The sequence below is a fragment of the Scylla paramamosain genome, chromosome 43 (assembly GCF_035594125.1).
Source record: "Scylla paramamosain isolate STU-SP2022 chromosome 43, ASM3559412v1, whole genome shotgun sequence".
Taxonomy (NCBI): Eukaryota; Metazoa; Arthropoda; class Malacostraca; order Decapoda; family Portunidae; genus Scylla; species Scylla paramamosain.
Window position 1 is genome coordinate 11375144 of NC_087193.1, and position 19740 is coordinate 11394883.

At 45.4% G+C, this 19740-nt stretch overlaps 1 protein-coding gene across 1 annotated transcript in view; it reads left to right on the plus strand.

Moving 5' to 3' along the window:
• LOC135093733 (muscle M-line assembly protein unc-89-like) overlaps positions 1-19740 on the plus strand; it is a 158990-nt gene that overhangs the window by 111695 nt on the left and 27555 nt on the right. The window contains exon 4 of the mRNA XM_063993275.1: positions 17580-17706. Coding sequence (XP_063849345.1) covers positions 17580-17706 — 127 coding nt within the window. The remainder of the gene's footprint in view (positions 1-17579; positions 17707-19740) is intronic.

Genomic DNA, 19740 nt, shown 5'->3' on the forward strand with positions numbered 1-19740 from the left:
AATAATCCTTTCTCTGTCTTTCCTCCATCGGCAAATTATTCACTGCGTCAGGAAGAAATGACATTACGAGTATTTTGCGCAAACTTATACTCTCTCTCTCTCTCTCTCTCTCACACACACACACACACATCATTCTTCTCTACTCCTTCAAATTAAAGCACTACCATCCAAATTAACGAAAGAAGAAAGAAGGGGCGGAGGGAGGAAGGGATGGACGAAGGGAGGAGAAGGAACCATCAACAGGGGCGGTCACTTACTGGGACTAAAACGATGGAGATTCCAGAAGGATTTGATAATTCATGCCTTCTCTAAGTACTCGAGAAGGGAGGCGAGGGTGAGACAGAGACAGATTTACGGGGGCGGTGCAAAAAGTGGACAGGTGGCTGAGAATGAGGGAGGGGGAATGAGTTACCAAGGGATGAGTGTGCGTAAGGAAGGGGATGAGGAAAGAATGTGCGAAAGAATTGAGATGTGAGGAATAACAGATAGATAAATAAAGAAAAGAGAGTATTCTTAATTAAAGGGGATAGTTACGGTGTTGTGTGTGCGTGTGTGTGCGTGTGTGTGTGTAAGGAATGGGATGAGAGAAGTATTACTTTATGAGAGAATGAAGGTATGAGAAATGGAAAACGGAGGAAAACATAAGGAAAACGGAGGAAAACATAAGGAAAACGGAGCATTTTTAAGGAGAGATTAAATAGTCGTTGTTCGACTCTTGACCAGCAGGGGCACAGGAAACGCAGGTAACAGTGCAGGTGTTTATTCACAGAAGGTGTGAACAGAAGGCTGGAGGTAGGTGATCTCTCGGCGCCAGGCCGCGCACTTCAACTTAACACTTATGACTGAAGCCTAGCTCGTTCACTCATACACGTATTCATGCCTCACACAAGTCTCGCTCATTCACTCGTTCACACAACTAGCTAACAACCACACACCTCCCCCGAGACATAAGGAAGATTCCTTATCTTTGTTATGGCTACCGTAACACATGAAACAAAGTTACAATGATTGAAGTACAGAAAACACGGTACATATACACAAAACAAACACAGCGTACAATGAACACGTACGACTAATCGTAGGTGCTACGGTGCCACCGCACCTGCAGTCGTCTCGGCTCCCTACGCTGTCGGCTGCTTCGACGCTCTGGTTGCTCTCGGCCACGGTGTACCCCGTTACCCTGATGCTCCGGGCTGCCGGGATGGTGGTGTTCCTCGTGACCCTGATGCTGAAGCGCTGCACCGCCATGAGCGGTGTGCTGCTCGACAGGAAGGGGAGCAAGAGGTCTGTGTGGGCGTAGGTGTCTTCTATTACGCCACATCACGCGACCGCTGCCCATCTTGATGAGGTAGTCTCTCCTTCGCCCAACAGCCACGATGACACCCAGGCGATCCCAGAGGCCTGTCGTGTGATCTTGAACGTCGACGTGGCCACCGAGGTGCAGGAGAGGAAGAGTACGGGCGGACGCGTCGTGGCGAAGTTTCGCTTTCTTCCTCAGTCGCTCTGCCTTGGCGTCGCACTCATCAGCAGCGCGCTGCCACTGCTGAGCGTATGAGCGATGATGAGCCGGGACACAGGACCTCATAGGATGACCGAAGAGGACTTGTGCTGGTGATCGCCCTTCCGCCCTCGGAGTGTTGCGCAGTTCCAGCAACCCGCGAGCGAACGCATCCTCGTCCAGGTGTCCCTGCTGTGTGGTCGTGAGGATCAGCTTCTTCACGGACTTGACCGCTGCCTCGGCGTGACCATTGGAGCGTGGATAATGAGGTGAAGATACACGATGCTCCACCCCCCATCGAGCCAGGAAGCGCCGTACCGATGAAGAAGTGAACTGCGGTCCACCGTCAGTCCTCAGGAGAACAGGCACGCCCGTGTCGGCGAACACACCCCGAAGGACACGAACGAGCTGATCAGCCGATGCTGGACGTGAGCATGCAGACACGTGAGGCCACCCAGACAAGCGATCTACATACACGAGGTATGTACGGCCTGCTGCGTGGAAGTAGTCTGCAGAAACTGACTCAAACACCCTGCTGGGTGTGTCCGTGTCCTGCCAGAGAGGTTCGTTGGCTTGGCTTGGTAGGAGTGGACGGCATAGTGAGCATCCAGAAACGACGTTCTCAACGTCTCTGTCCATACCAGGCCAGTACACCGTTTGTCGGGCCCGTCGCTTGGTGCGCTCCATCCCCTGATGACTGTCATGGAGTCGCTCTAGTGTTTCTCGGCGGAGGCTGTGAGGAATAAGAAGCCTCGGCCCGTAAACCACCAGGTCGTCGTCTACGGCCAGCAGACTGCGCACCGGCCAGTACGTACGCAAGCGGTGATCGAGGTCGTGGCAATGATCAGGGAAGCCCTCGATGATGACGTTCTTGAGCAAGCAGTACTCCCCGTCTCTTGCTGCTGCGGCACGTACCATTTCCACAGTCTGATCCTGGAGTGGTGCTAAGCGGACGCCGTCCTCATTGGTGGCAGATAACGCTGAGATGACCGCTGAGTGGAGAGGGTCGAGGTCACCAGAAGTAGCAGCATCCTCTTCCTCCACTGGGTCCTGTACTGGAGCACGTGAGAGGGCGTCGGGCACACAGTGATCTGTCAACTCGATGGCCATGGATCCACCAGCCATTGCACGTAAACCTTCCTTTGCTTCGAAGACGCTGGGAAAGGCCTTGATCACAGCAGCAGCGTGCCCCGCACGCTGCTGTGGCGTTGGGTCGTAGGAATGAGGCCAGCTGATCACTTCTGTGGGCGTAGATAGAGGTGGCTGCGAGGCGGTCGGGTACTTGATGGAGCTGTTGCCGGTGTGCTGTTCTTCCCTGCGTAGCGGTCGGATTTGAGCCGGAAAATCTTCGGGGAGGATTCCGAGAGCGATGGAATCGTACCAGCTAAGCAGCGCCCCCTTCACCTCCTTCACCACGCTCACAACAGTCTCAGCTTCCCTGTCGCCCAGTTGCAAGTGCGACGAGAAAGTTCCTACACAGGTGAGGGGGTGATTACCGGCAGCATAAAGTCCATCACCATCAGCGGGCGCCAAGCTGGAGGGCGGGATTCCAAGGAGTGTTGCCGTGTCGAGGCCAATAACGGTCGTTTCGGCCCCAGAGTCAGGAGTCCACGTAATCTTGTCTCTTCCAGCGGGATGTGTGGCGGTAATGAGCACCTGGGGCGCAGGTCGTGCCGTCACCGTCTTTGTGTATACGCCTGATAAGAGCTGGTATACACTGGCACTGGCTCCCCGCCTCGGGCCTGCACCGCGATGAGGAGAGACAGTTGAGGAACTCCTCGAAGCTCCTCGTCGTTTCCTCACTGTCTGCTGACATACACTCGCAAAATGCCCTCTTTTCCCGCAGTTACGACACACTTTATCTATTGCCTGGCATCCCCTTTTGTCACTGCGACAATCTTTGCCACAACGATAACAGCCCGTGGGGCTTGAGCCCCCGAAACTGCCCTTCCTGTAGTTCGAGACAGCGTTCACACCATGGCTCGAAGAGTGAGAGCCGCCCCTTAGTACTGCACTACACTGGTTAGCGCTCTCTGATGCTCTGCAAATATCTATGGCGTTTTCAAGGGTGAGTTTCTTGTTTTCCAGCATGCGTTTCAGAGCCACTTCGTCTCGTGTCCCAACGACAATTCTGTCACGCAGCTGATGGTTTATGCACTGGTCGCAAAAGTCACAGAAATTGGCGATTTCCTTTACAGCACATAAAAAGTCGTCAAAACCTTCTTGCGTTTCTTGCACGCGGGAGTAGAAGTCTCTTCTATCCATGATGATGTTGCGCTGGCTTCGCAGGTACTCACACATTGCATCGAGGATGGTTCTTAACTCCGCGTCTCTCGGTAAGCTTATCCCGTAGCGAAGTGTACGGGTCCACTCGTCGTCTAGGACAGCAGCGAGTGCCGCCCTCTGCCCAGCCAGGGAGAGACAGTCTATCCTGGCGAGGGTTACGTATCCTTCAAACTTATGGCGCCACGTGTCGAACTCACGTAAAGATGCTGACGCCGTTAAGTGAGGAATGATGGTGGCGGACGTCGGGAACCTCGCGCCCTGGGTAGACGTGCTGCGGGCTGTGGTTTCGCCTTCATTGCTCGCCGTGGTGCGACTGGGAGCTTGTGTCCCCACTCTCTCCAGCAGCTGGGTTAAACGCTCCTCGCGAGCCTGACTCTGCTCCGACTGTCGCGCTAGCAGGGCAGCCAGCGCCTCCAACTGCTTCTCCATTCTGCGCCGTACCCACTGCAGCCTTGTCCTGATCCTACTCACTGCGCCATGTTCGACTCTTGACCAGCAGGGGCACAGGAAACGCAGGTAACAGTGCAGGTGTTTATTCACAGAAGGTGTGAACAGAAGGCTGGAGGTAGGTGATCTCTCGGCGCCAGGCCGCGCACTTCAACTTAACACTTATGACTGAAGCCTAGCTCGTTCACTCATACACGTATTCATGCCTCACACAAGTCTCGCTCATTCACTCGTTCACACAACTAGCTAACAACCACACAGTCGTTAAGAAGTTACCGGAATACAATAGATGGCGGGGCTAAGGAAGAATGTGAAGGAATGAGGATGTAAAAGATTGATAAGACGATAAACAGAATAATGCAAGGGAATTTAAATAACGAGATGGGAGACCGGGGAGAGTTAGTAAAGGAAAGAATAGACAAAAAATATAAAGAAGAGGAAAGGAAAGACGAGAAAAAGAGAGAGAGAGAAGAGAATGAAGGAGAAAAGGGTAAAGAGGGAGAAAAGTTAACATAATGTCGATAAAATTAAGAACAAGCAAGACAGAAGAAAATGTAAGACAGGAGGAGGAGGAGAATGGAAGGAAGAGAGGGAGAGGGAAGAGTAGGGGTGATGGATAAGGAGAATGGGGGGTAAAGGACACCAGAACAACAGGTCATTAAGAACAAATAGATGCAGAAACCTGAAACCCTCCCCTTCCCTTCCTCTCTCCTCCCCTTCCCTTCCTCTCTCCTCCCTTCACCCCCTTCCCAAACCAACAAAAAGGGTTGCCGAGGGATAATGTAAACAAACAGAATCCCATGTTCATTTATACATTCTTCTTTTTAGTATTTGGAATCCTGACGTGGGTTTGAGAAAAAAAAAAGGAAGAGAAAAGAGTAAACACGTAAAAAAGTTAAAATTTCAACCTTTTTTTTCTCTGAAGACAAAGAATGGAGTCTCTTCAGTGCTTCAGAGTGCAGGATGCGGAGTGATCTAATGAAAGTGTCTGAAAATTCAAATGATTCGATAACATAATGTGGACAGTTGCTTTACAGTTCAACGATCAAATATAACAAGACAAAACAGCTTCATGATTGTTGATAAAGATTAAGTGAAGCCAAACATTTCTTTAATCGGTCATTAACGTGTGTCACAGATACCACAAGAGTTACAACATTCAAAAACACAATAGATAAGTTTTTTTTTTACTCTAATCCACAGCTGAGGTATTGTGTATTATCTAATTAAAATCTGAGTTTACCTAAGTGTGAAGTGTCGCTTTATTGAGATGACACTACACGAAGTAAAAAAGGCAACTTCAGTCATAGGAAGGCAGTAAATCACACGTTTTTTCCATGAAGCTGCTTGCATTATGGCTTCTGTGACGATCTCTCCACCACATACACCGCAATGTTCCCAATCACTGTCTTTATTGCCATGTTTCCCTGAACACTTTTCTTAGTTGTTTTCATAGATGTAGTTTTCAATATACATGAATTTGTTGTAATTTATAGCCTTATTTTCCGCCCATTAGCTGCAGAATAAAGACAACAAATAGAAGATGAAACATAGAAAGAAAAATATATACATAAGCAAAAGTCATACAGTACATCAAGAGAGAGAGAGAGAGAGAGAGAGAGAGAGAGAGAGAGAGAGAGAGAGAGAGAGAGAGAGAGAGAGAGAGAGAGAGAGAGAGAGAGAGAGAGAGAGAGAATTTGGCCACTTGACTTTCATCTCCCGTGAACTAAGAGGAGGAGGAGGAGGAAGAGGAGGAGGAGGAGGAAGAGGAGGAGGAGGAGGAGGAGGAGGAGGAGGAAGGTTGACGGAACCTCGAAAACACTCTCCCACGCCCTGTGCAGCCGTGGGAGGAAGCCTTAGCAACAGAGTGCGTAGGAGACTGTGTGTGTGTGTGTGTGTGTGTGTGTGTGTGTGTGTGTGTGTGTGTGTGTGTGTTCAACATTGATCAAAAAGTTAAAAGTGTAAAAAAATTGCTATCAATGGGATTATACCGGAATAGTAGCTGCAGTAGTAGTAGTAGTAGTAAGAATAACACCAACAGCAACATCACCAAACAATCACCGTCAATAAAAAAAAAGAAAAGAAAAAAAGAAGAGAAAAAAAAAAAGCAGAATAAGCAGGAGACAGGACCCCTAAACACCGCCAGTCAAGAGCAATGAATCTCGCCGCGCCATCTGCTGCAGGAGGGCGGCGGCTGCGTGAGGAGGCTTATCACACTTCAACATTCTGGCCCATCCGTATTTATTTGCTCTTTTACCGAAGCACGAAGGATGAGGAGTTCAGGAGGGGATGGGGACGAAAGGGGGGTGATGGGGATGTGACTAGAGGTGTGGATGGAATGGGAAGTAAATTTTGGGTGATAATTTGAGTCTTTTGGGTCTGGCATCTCAGTGGTCCTATTTTTTTCTTTTTTAATTTGCTCATCTTGTTGCCCTTGGTCAGTGTTCCTCTTACGTAACAAAAGGAAGGAAAGAACTCTACATGCTAAGAGTAAGTCAGGTTAAAATAGAGCGCAATAGAATGACAGACGAAAAAAAAAAAGAAAAAGGAAAACTCTTAGAAAACTGAAAGCGCAAATGGAAGGAAAAGTAGAAAACACGAGAAACAAGGACAAACGTAAGAAAATAATGATAATAATAATAATAAGAAGAAGAACAACAAGAACAAGAAGAAGAACAAGGACAAGAAGAACAAGAACAAGAACAAGAAGTAGAAGAAGTAGAAGTAGAACAACAATAACAACAACAACAACAACAACGCCGTACGTCCGTAACACTGCCACAAACCTTAGAGAGAGAAAAAATAACCAACAAAAATGACCTTCAACTCCACTTCACTCCACACGGCGCTGCAGGACGTGGTAATTAGCGTGGGAGTTTGTGTGTCACTCCAGCAGCCTCTCCCCCGCCCCGCCCCGCCCTGCCCCCGCCTGCCCCAGCCTCGCCAGACAGTCCCGCCCGCAGTCTTTACTTTCTCTAGGCCAGACTGCAAACTACGTATCTTTTCCTTCTCTCTCTCTCTCTCTCTCTCTCTCTCTCTCTCTCTCTCTCTCTCTCTCTCTCTCTCTCTCTCTCTCTCTCTCTCTCTCTCGACAAAAAAAAAAAAAAAAGAAACGTAAATATCGCCAGTCCTCCAAATGACACTGACCATAAGGCAAGTTTCTACCCGTGTAAGGACATGAAAATGTTCGCACTTCCTTTGTGTTCCTTTGTGTTGTGCGAGTGGAGTGTGGGGAGGGGGGCGTGGAAGTGAATATCAAAAGAAAACGGAACCAAGATATGACGGCCTCCCATTTTCTTCTTGTTGATGGGTAGACAGGCCGCTAATTTTGCTAATGGTTTTTAAGTGATGGGAAGTGATGGGAGGAGGTGGGATTTGGGGTGAAGCTTCGTCACTGAAAATGGGAAGTGAGGGTAACGGGAAGGGTAGAATGAAGGACGAGGGGGATGGAAAGGAGAGGGGATGAAGTACATTGGTCATGAGAAGAAATAATCTGAAGTGGAATAGAATGAAATAAAAAAACGTATGAAAAAAAAGGGAATAAAAGAAGAATGATATGCGAAGGTGTGATGAAAAGAGTGAAAGTAAAAGAGAGGGACAGAAGGGAAGGATCATCATAGTAAACACACCAGAATTTTAGGAAGGAGAGAGAAAGGGAAGGGGAAGAAAAAATAAGAATTTAAAACATTTGAAACATTTATTTCTCGCTAAAACTGAGTGAAGTATTAAATAAAACTTCAGGAAATTAATTCATAAAACAGCTTTTCAGGCAGATGATCAATGTATCTAATTAAATTTATTGAAAACTTACAAATAAAACATTATAAAAAGAGCTAAACATAAGAAAACAAATGTGAGGAAAGAGTTTCAACCACGCAAACAACCCTTAATTAGGAGGAAGGGGAAAGTTGGCAGAGAAGAAAAGGTAGAGGAAGAAAAACAGAAGGATGAGCAGGGAAATATCTGAATACAGAATTTTACCTTCACACTCTCGGGCCCAAAAGCGCAGGAGTAACTAACAGAAATGAGAAGAATAAGAGAAAGGGAAAAGTTTCAATTGAATATTCTAGTCTCGCATTTTGAGTTCTAAGACGTGAGATGAGGGAGAGAAAAGAGAACACAAGGAGGAGAGGCGAGTTTGAACCTACCACTCTAGCCTCAATCTCTTCGCTGTAACATTTGCTGAAGACTCGTGAAGCAAAAGGCCACAGTTAAAAATAAAGAAAGTGCTAGAGTGTACCATCTCCTTGACCCATATACCACAGACCAACTAACAAATGCACGTGGGGAGGAAAAAAATTACTAAACGACCTTACAAACAAACAAAGCAAACGACAAGCACCAGTTTTGCATTCTGAAGGTGAAGGAGAGTTACTGCCACTACGTTTTCCTCCACGACACTGCCAAGGACACCACCACCACCACCCCCACCACCTTCAACGCCTTCTACAGCAGTTCCCCCCTCATCCACGTACGCACTCGCTAAATTTGCTGTAAACGAAGCGAAGGGTATAGATTAAATGACATTCCTGTACTATTTATTGACAGTCAGTATGTAGCACAGAAAATGAAACGTCACTAAACCGCTATGCACCGCCCAGACCCGCCCATCTAGTCCCTCCCCACCTCTCTCTCCATCTCCCGCCTCTCCCAGCCTCGCCGCGCGTCGCCCCGCCCCCGTACAGGTAGAGAAGGCAACCACATCCCCGCAGACCACACAAAAACTAGGGACGTAAAATACCCGTTGAATTTTCATGCAAGTCAATCACGAAGAAGTTAAAATGCTGAATGTTAGTCACAGCCGCCCACGTCTGTGTGAACAAGGCCCCTTAGAGTCCTCTTCGTATTCCCTTGGACGACGCCACAACGCCACAGCTCGCGGTCATGACCCAGAAAGCCCCGACGCAGCGTTCATGAGGGAGGCATTTAGAGGCCCATTAAGGAAGTGGCGCCTCTTCTCCTGCTTACCTCGCGGGAGAGAAATGTTCCATCCAGTTTTCTAATCGAGTGAGGCTGGGAACAGGAGACTCCGGGCCAAGGGGGTGACCACCGCACTACCTGGCCATCACTTGGGCATTACCTGAGCCGCTGATTACGATCGCCACGTGGGAGGTTCGGGTCCTCCAGTTTGCGTACCTGTGTGAATATTCCCGTTTTCTTTACCTGCAGTTTCCGTTTTTTATTTTTTTCTTATATTTCCTCTGTCTCTTCTCTCCGTCTTATCTTTGTTTTCTTCTTTCCGTTGCCTTCCATGTTTCCTACCTCCTCCTCCTCCTCCTCCTCCTCCTCCTCCTCCTCCACTTCCTCTCTCAGGTATGCGGCTAATGTTAATGAAGTGGCGTACGTGATGCACACCTCCTCTTTCTCCTCCTTCTTCTTCTCCTCCTCCTCCTCCTCCTCCTCCTCCTCCTCCTCCTCCTCCTCTCACCTGCAGTCGTCCACCAGGTGCTGATGTATGAATGCAGTATGTGGCTGCAGCATCAGTTATCTGCCACACTTGTCAAAATGTATGTCAGTGCCTAAGTGGATGGCGGCGACTTGGCGGGGCGGTGGAGAAGTGGATGAAGAGGTGGAAGGGGGAGGTAGGGGATTTGGGTGGTGGTGGTGGGGGGGTATGGGGAGAGTAGCTGCAATGTAAAGAAAACGTGGTCTGGATTTGATTTTCTGTCTGTGGCTCTCTCTCTCTCTCTCTCTGTGTGTGTGTGTGTGTGTGTGTGTGTGTGTGTGTGTGTGTGTGTTAGTTTGTGTGTGTGTATGGTTAGTTGATGAGAAAGGGTCCATGCCATCATACACCATCATCACCACCACCACCACCACCACAATCATCCCGACAGCTACTACACTTTTCCTCACACCACCACCACCACCACCACCACCACTGCCTACCCCACCACGTCCCCTCATCTTTGGATCCTCACATAACCCTGCGTCCTGTCTTATTCATAACTAGTGGAAGCTGAGGATGTTCAGGGAGGTTTGCATGATTTTAGTAATTAATAAAGATTCTGTATCACTAATAAAACTACACGAAAGTAAACATCTGTGGCCTTTGACTATCTCGGTTATCTGTTTCAAGCTCCAGTTCAAGTTATAGTATTCAGGGACGTTTGCAAGACTCTAGTAATTATCAAGGATTTCGCAGCATCAGTAGAAAAACAACAACAGCAACAACAACACCAACAGGAATCCAACTGAATATCTATGGCCTTTGAAAATAGTTTTATGAGCCAAAAGCGCTTCAAAAAATACAATTCTTGGCCTCACCACCCAGTCAACCTACCTCACCGTCACCTGAGTGTCAGTTCTGCTATTCTGAATCAACTACATCTCACCTAACCTAACCTCACCTAACCTAACCTAACCTAACCTAACCTAACCTAACCTAACTTAACCTAACCTAGCCCAACCTAACCTAACCTGACTTAACCTAACCTAGCCTAACCTAACCTAGCCCAACCTAACCTAACCTAACCTAACTTAACCTAACCTAACCTAACCTAACCTAACCTAGCCCAACCTAACCTAACCTAACCTAACCCAACTACATCTAACCTAACCTAACCTAGCCCAACCTAACCTAACCTAACCTAACCCAACTACATCTAACGTAACCTAACCTGACCTAACCTTCCCTGAATGCAGTGTATCTAGTAGCTGGATAACAAGGCATACACCACGGGATGCCCTGATGACTATGTGGGCGCTGGGGGACAGGAAGGACCCTCTATGGATGACCTCCTTGACCTTACAGCCTCCGATAAGGTCCAGTAGCTAAGGATCAGACTGGCGAGCAGGTTAAACGAACAAGGAAGGGGTTTTATAGTCCTCGTCAGACACCTTGAGGCCCTTAAGTAGTAGATTTTCCCTGTAAAGACCCACCCTCAGGTAGCCAGGCCACGTCTCCTGCTGGCGGCTCGTGGCCATGTTGGGGAAAGTTTTGTTCTGAGGTATGAGTGTCTGAGAATGTGTGTGTGTGTGTGTGTGTGTGTGTGTGTGTGTGTGTGTGTGTGTGTGTGTGTGTGTGTGTGTGGTTAAATAGTGGTTGGTACATTTCGCACGCATCCTCCTCCTCCTCCTCCTCCTCCTCCTCCTCCTCCTCCTCCTCATCCTCTTCCTCCTCTTCCTCCTCTTTCACTCCTTTCCTATCTTGAGATAACGCCATGCACTCAGTTCCTTAAAATTATTTAGTTTTCACCTCATTTATTCGTAAAATTTTTGATAAATGTACAAAAATGAAGATGTTTACATATATCTTTTACTGCAAACCTTGTATTTTTTTTTCTAACGTTCGCCATAACTATTTTTGCATTTATTTTACTTATTTGTAACATAATAACGAAATGGATATAGTTGAGGAAATACCTACTTTTTTTTTTATTTTCACCTCGACTGCAGCTCTGGTGGAAAAGATACATATAAAGGAAACCGAAAAAATAAATAAATAAATAAACTAATAAGAAATTGAAGCAAACAAACAGAACTTGGTATACTTACGCTTCTCTTGCTTCGCCTCCTCTTCCTCCTCCTGTGCCACTTCCACAAGGGTCTTCCTCCTACTTCTCCTCCTCCTCCTCGTCCTCCTTCCTGAAAAGAATGTAAGAGGAAAGTGACAAACAGAATTAACAATAATAGATAAATAGATAATAAATAATAACAATAATAAATAAATGATAAATGATAGAGATAAATAAATTAGTGAGATGAAACTTGAGACAAATTTTCATCATGCATGTCAGTTTATTTTGTCTTTCTTTCACGTTAACTTATCTACCTCCATTTTTTTTTCTATTTCTTCTTTTTCCTTGTTCTAGTCTCTCTTCCTTCTTTTTTTTCCATTTGCGTGACAATGTAGCACTTATTCAAAAACTCGAAGAACAAAAAAATCGCTGCAAAATGAGAAAAGAAAAAAAAAAGACATTTTCTTTCTTGTTCCATTTTTCCCCCGTTTTCTTTTCCATACTAAAGATAAAACAATGTAGGACTCATTCAGAAACTCGTAAAAATAACCCCTCCTGGCAAAATGAAAAGAAAAAAGACAGACTCAATATTTTTCCTGCTCTAACTTTTCTCCATTTTCTCTCTTCCACTCCAGAAAGAAAGAAAACGGAGCACTCATTCAGAAACTCGTAAAAAAAAAAAAAATCAAAGCAAAACAAGAAGACAAAGGACAAACTCAATAGGACCCCTTTGTAGGACTCCTAATAGGACCCTGACTCACATTGACTGGTTCCTTCACGCTCTTGTGCCCTCCCCTGCTGCCTCATCCCCGCCCCCCCGTCGAGCACAGTCACAATCCGCCTCACACCTTTATGAATGGGCCACACACTCCGGAACGAATCTGTGACCGGTTTTGTCGTATAATTATTTCACGCAGGGACACAGGTGAGGGCGGTGAGGTCAGGGTCACGATGAAGGTCAATATGCTATGGGAAGAAGTGTCATATGGTCGATCCTCTGTGATATTTTCTTGTTTTCTTGTTCGATTATCCTTCTAGTATCTTCTCTTTCTTCTCCTTTATTTTTCTTTCTTTCTTTTGCTTTGTTTTTCTTTGTTTTCTTTTTTTTCTTCTCTCCCTTTTTTCTTTTTTCGTCTATTCTTGTTCTTGTTCTTCTTCTGTCTTTCCAATTCCTTTATTTTATTCCACCATTGTATCTTTTCTTTCTTATTACGCCATCCTCCATTAATCTTTATCCCTTTCTTACATCCCTGGATTTACAAGTCATACAGTCAAACATCTGTAGCAACTAAAAGACGTAATTTTGACTTGCAATGCTTACCCTCTGCTGTACAACCTCCCTTCAATAGTCCTAGTATTCTAATTATGCCTCATTCCTTTATTCTTTCCTTCTCACATTCACTATTTATGAAAGGAAAAAAAGAAAATGACATGCACTCCTTAAGTAACAAAACACAACACGCACTCGGACTTGTGTAAAAAGAAACGTGCGTATTTACAGACGAAAAGTGACGCAAGATTACCTATCATTCCCTCCTGCCTGGCCTTGACTTCCCCTTGAAGCAACACGGAGCTATTTATTTCATCGTGAAGGGACGCAGAGGGAAGGGCGAGGTGGAAGGAGCGCGGTGGTGGCGATAAGAACTCTTGTGTTTGTGTGTGTGTGTTCGGAACGTAACCTTGAAGGACCGGGCATGTGGGAGTACAGACGAGGAGGTCAAGGGTTGGGGAGTGAGCGGAGAAGGAGTGGAAGGAGTGACCGGAGCCAGGAGTGAGAGGGAGGAGCGAACGAACCTGTGAAGTAGAAGGGAGGACGACCACAAGACGAACCCTGCACCACCCTAAACGACCCTGGACGACCCTGGACAACCCCCTCACGCTACCAAGAGCCTCGCCTCCCACACCGTTCCTGAATAACTAAGTGGTGCCCTGCGTGGGAGGCCTGACACCCGCCTGCTCTCACTCACAGTACCCACACCCTTGCCGTGGCTGCCTCTTGCCTGATGGACACCCAAAGACACGATTCAGTTCCCCTTGACTCTGCAGGGAATGTTCTCTGTTAACTGCAACACCTCTCTTTCTCTCCCTCCCATCGTTCTTTGCAGTGATTCCTCCGTCTCCCTTATCTTTCTCCCTCCTTGTGTTCTCACCACTGACCCTTGCAGCCAGTATCATTTCCTTCCCGCTATCCCTTGACTCCAGCTCCACAACCCCCTCCCTCCCTCCCTTCCTTCGTCTACCAGCACACTCAGAAATATCTTATATAATCAGAAAAAGGACTAGAAGTAGCGGGTTCAAGCTTGAAAAGTCAGATTTAAAAAAGAAATATGAAGAAACTGGTTCATAAATTCAGTAGTAGATGACTGGAATAGACTTTATGTAGAGTCAATAATGAGCTTTAAAATAAAAGATAGATTCATGGATAGGGATAATAGGAGGACGTACTTGGCTTCTTGTACATAAACTCCCCTATTTTCTTGTGTTTTTATGTTCTGAATGCTGTCACTGATTGACACAAGGCACCGCACGTCAGTGATATGAAACCAAACACATATTGATTCGGATTCGAACTTGCATAAAAACGAACGTGATATGAAAAAAAAAGTAACAAACAACGTAAAATAATCAATAACCAAAAAAAAAAGGAACCCAGAAAGAAAAAAAACTGTGGAAGGGCAGGAGGAGGAGGAGGAGGAGCAGCATGAACAAACAGCAAAGGAGGCAAGGATGGAGAGGATAACGTGACCTTTGCTTCAGGATTTGATTAAGTAAGCTACGATTTTCCGGCCTCAGATTGCGCGCCATACACGGTCCAATGCCACTTCAAGAGGATCCAATTCGTCTCGGGGATTAAACTAAACATACGTTCCTCTTACACTGACGGGGAAAAAAAGTGAGGAAGTGTAAAATTGTTGTATTGTGCGTTGTTAAATGGTTGAGATATTGGAAATGGGGGAAGAAAAAATAAACGATGTAAAAAAAAAAAAAAACGGAATAGAAATAAATACAAATCGAAATCATTGAAGAGAAAACGAGAACAGCGATAAAAAGAAATAAAAGAGTGCATAGGAAGGACGAAAGAAAAGGGTAACAAGAGAAGAGACAAGATGGAAATGGAATAATGAGAAAATGATGATAGAAAAGCGTGAAAAATGTTTGGATAGGGAGAATAATAGGAGAGAGAGAGAGAGAGAGAGAGAGAGAGAGAGAGAGAGAGAGAGAGAGAGAGAGAGAGAGAGAGAGAGAGGAATGTGATGAATGAGTGGAGATATTTTCTCTCTCTATTTCTCTAGACATGAAACCAGAGGAAGAGGAGGAAGGGGAGGAAGGGAAGAGGAAGAGGAAGAGGAAGAGAAAGAGGAAGAAGAGGAGGAGGAGGAGGAGGAGACAGCAAATACGCAGACGTCTTCTAAACTGCAAATCTTCTTTTTCCTCTTCTTTACCTCTTTGTGTGTGTGTGTGTGTGTGTGTGTGTGTGTGTGTGTATGTGTGTGTGTGTAGGATGGAGAGTATTGTTAATATTCTTCTTGACTATCCAGTTTAGTGACTATCTTTTGGCGTTTTCATTATATTTTCTCTTTATCATCGTCTTCTTTCTCTCCCCTTCCTTCCTTCCTTCCTTCCTTCCTCTTGACTGCCTCCTCCATCCCTCTCGATTTTTTCTCTTCCTCTCTTTTCTTTTTATATTGTGTCATTCTTTTGGCTTTCGTCTCTCTCTCTCTCTCTCTCTCTCTCTCTCTCTCTCTCTCTCTCTCTCTCTCTCTCTCTCTCTCTCTCTCTCTCTCTCTCTCTCTCTCTCTCTTTAATGGCAAATCGTTCAATCTTATATAATTTGGAAATAAGAAACTCGTTGCGTACACACACACACACACACACACACACACACACACACACACACACACACACACACACACACAACGTAAACACAAGTCAAGTTACATAATAGAGGGAAAAAAAAACTATTATTATTCCACAAACTTGTACCTTGACGAAGACGAACGAGAGGAGGAGGAGGAGGAGGAGGAGGAGGAGGAGGAGGAGGAGGAGGAGGAGGAGGAGGATAGTACAAAGCTGGCTGTGATGCTGGTGAGGAAAGAAAAGGGAAGAATCAAATACATAACATAAGGAAACAAATAAATTTCAAGATAAGAAAATAGAAAACAAAAACACAATAGCGAAATTTCTCTTACTTATTGCCTTCCTTCTCTTCCTCTCGTTCCTTCTCGAGTCACAAGGCTGGATGAGCTCGTTAGGCCTATTAGTGGACCCTTCATAACCTTATAGTGTTCCTGGCGGCCCCGTTGTTAGGTTTCTGTTATCTTGTGAGAATAAGTTTTTGTCGTATTTCTTTTTTCCCTTCTCATACAGGTAAGTCAGCCACAGGTGCTCTATAGGTGTAAATTCAATGTATTCTTCGTTATTAATCCAGTTGAGATAATCCAGTAGATAATGGAGATAGTTATGATATCTTATATCTGGACTTTAGTAAAGCATTCGACAAGGTGCCCCATCAAAGGCTCCTGAGAAAGGTTAGGGCGCACGGGATAGATGGGAAGGTGTTAGGTTGGATAGGGTCATGGCTTGGTAACAGGCGACAGAGATTGCTAATAAACGGCTCGAAATCCGAGTGGGGTCATGTCATTAGTGGGGTGCCACAGGGATCAGTATTAGGGCCATTATTATTTCTAATATATATCAATGACTTGGATAGTGGAATTAATAGCGATGTTAGTAAATTTGCGGATGACACAAAGATAGGTAGATTAATTAGGTCAGAAGCGGATGCCATCGCCTTGCAGACAGACTTAGATAGAATGAATGAATGGACGGATAGATGGCAAATGCAATTTAATATCAATAAATGCAAAGTGCTTAGCGTAGGTAGAGGAAACCCACACAATAGGTACACATTAAACACCCAAACTCTGGTAGGTACAGGGTACGAGAAAGATTTAGGAGTTATAGTTAGCTCTGAACTCCGTCTAGGGAAACAATGCATAGAAGCCAGAAACAAGGCAAATAGGGTACTAGGATTCATTTTTAGGAGTGTTAAAAGTAGAAGGCCGGAGGTAATATTAAAGTTATACTTGGCGCTGGTCAGACCTCATCTAGACTACGCTGTGCAGTTCTGGTCCCCACATTACAGGAAAGATATAGGTCTATTAGAATCAGTACAGAGGAGAATGACTAAAAGGATACAGGGGATGAGGAGTATTCCTTACGAAGCGAGGCTGAAGCGGTTAAATTTACATTCTCTAGAGAGACGTAGGTTAAGAGGGGACCTGATAGAGGTCTTTAAGTGGTATAAGGGTTATAACAAGGGAGATGTAAGCAAAATTCTTAGGATCAGCAACCAGGGTAGAACAAGAAATAACGGGTTCAAGCTTGAAAAATTTAGGTTTAGGAAGGAGATAGGAAAAAATTGGTTCTCGAATAGAGTGGTAGATGAGTGGAACGGACTCAGTAATCATGTAGTTAGTGCTAGGACACTAGAGAGCTTTAAGAGAAGATTAGACAAGTTTATGGATGGGGATGATAGGTGGAAATAGGTAGGAGTGTTTCATACAGGGACTGCCACGGGTAAGCCTGGTCGCTTCTTGCAGCTTCCCTTATTTCTTATGTTATGTTCTTATGTTCTTATGTTCTTGAGTATTCAATTTCAAGTGTATTATTGTATTTATTCACTGCCTTCCAGCTAATCTCTCTCTCTCTCTCTCTCTCTCTCTCTCTCCGCTTTCCCTCAATTTTCAGTCTCTTCCCCCTTGAAAAACATCCCACATCCCTCTCTGTCTCTCCTTCCTTCCCTTCCCCCTCCCAGCCACACCCTACGCAGCATTGTCTATTCCTCTCCCTCCGCCACAGCCTCTCACTCTCTCTCTCTCCTCCCACAGCCGCAGAACCTGGTGTTGATGGGGGAGTTCCCGGATTGTGACGTCAAGCTGTGTGACTTTGAGATCTCGCGCCTTCTCACTCCGGGAAGGGAAGTGCGCGAGATTCTGGGCACTCCTGATTACGTGGGTGAGTGTTATTTAATTGTGTTTCTCCACTCTGGCTCAGTGGTAAAGCTCTCGCGTAACAAGGATGGTGTCACGTGTTCGAATCCCTTCATGTCCCTTTTTTTTTTTATTTATTGTCGTTATTGTGTGTGTGTATGAAGGGTGTGTGTGTGTGTGTGTGTGTGTGTGTGATTTAGCGTCCTTATTTTAATGTATTTTAGTTTAGTCTAGTTTCCATTTATTTTTTTCAGTTATTTTGTTTATTTATTTATTTTCATTAACCGAGAGAACAAACCAAAAGGCCCCAGTTCAAATGGCGATTTCAAAAAGACAATTTCAATGGTTCTAGTGACAAATTAGTAAGACCTCTACATTATTAACAGGAGAAACACTCTTGAGAACCCAGCTTATCATCTCTGTGGCCTTTGAAAACAGTCGCGGCGGGAGAGCAAAGCGTCGCAGAACACGGGGATTGGGTACGTCTAGTCACATGTAGCAAACCCAGTACTCTTGTTGGGGAGCTCGGCAGGGGAAGCCCACACGAGGGATGAAAAGAACAGTCGACTAATGAAGAAGAGAGAGACCACACCTTATTTGTCTTGTTGCCCCTTAAGACTTGCATCTCTGGGCGCGGGAATGACTGCAGTAATCCTTCCCTCGATTTATATGGATGAGAGAGAGAGAGAGAGAGAGAGAGAGAGAGAGAGAGAGAGAGAGAGAGAGAGAGAGAGAGAGAGAGAGAGAGAGAGAGAGAGTTACATCTTTCCTTCCTTTCTTTCTTCCGTCCATCCACACATACATTCACCCACAGATATCAATTACAAATACGAGCCTCACACACACACACACACACACACACACACAGGTAGCAACAACACAACCACAGCCTGCATTTCATCACTCCTTATCGCCTCTTCTCACGTGTCCTGGCTCGTCTCTTCTGCAGGTAAAGTTATCACCCAGCACAGAAACACCCCTTTCCCTCTCCCTCTCCCTTAAAAGAAAAAAAGAAATGGGTACAACAATAACAACAACAAAAAAGACATCTACATTTTATCGGAGTCTTGCGGAGCCTCTCTCTCTCTCTCTCTCTCTCTCTCTCTCTTCCTCACGAAAAAAAGGAAGAAAGACAGAAAAAAACTTGAATAAAAGGATAAAAAGGCTTAATCTCCCCTATTTTATCAGGAACAGAGGACGGAATCACCAGACAGGGACAAAAGGCAACACACGGGCGGGTTCTCAGGGAAGGAAAGATAACACTGTTGACACTCATCCCCATTCACTCATTCACTCCACCTCCCAGTCATTCATTTGTTTATCTCCAGCTCTCTACGGCGCCTAAAAATCTCGTTATTATTTACTCTTATTATTATCATCATTATTAATGTTATTTTCATCACCACCATCTATCAAATCACGCTAACAAAACAACAACAAACACCACCACTACCACCACCAACAACAACAACATCGAAAAAGAAAAAAAAAAACAAGAAAAAAAAAAACACTGATAATAAACTTCAACGGCTTATTGTAATGTCTCAAAAAAGGAGGGACATGAAATTCTACATCTCATTAGCAGAGACTTTCAAGGACAAACATTGAAACGAGTCCTGGATGAAACTTGCTACAACGCCCACACCTGGCGCCACGTGATGGACAGGTAACCATGAATGAGCGACGAGGACAGGAGGAGGAGGAGGAGGAGGAGGAGGAGGAGGAAGAGGAGGAGGAGGACATTATTACGAGAAACGTGAATTAATATGAAAAGAATCTGCAAAGATCACGTTTTACGAACCACAACAGTCACGGAGAGGAGGAGGAGGAGGAGGAGGAGGAGGAGGAGAACAGGAAATAAGATGCTGGTGGTGATGATAATGATAATGATAATAACAACAACAAAAACAACAACAACAACAGCAACAACAACAGAAAAAGAAAAAGCAAACATTGACCGATCAACTGAAAAATAAGCGCACACACACACACACACACACACACACACACACACACGTACAATAAAAGTCACGAGATACAAAAGGCAGTAAGTAATGTT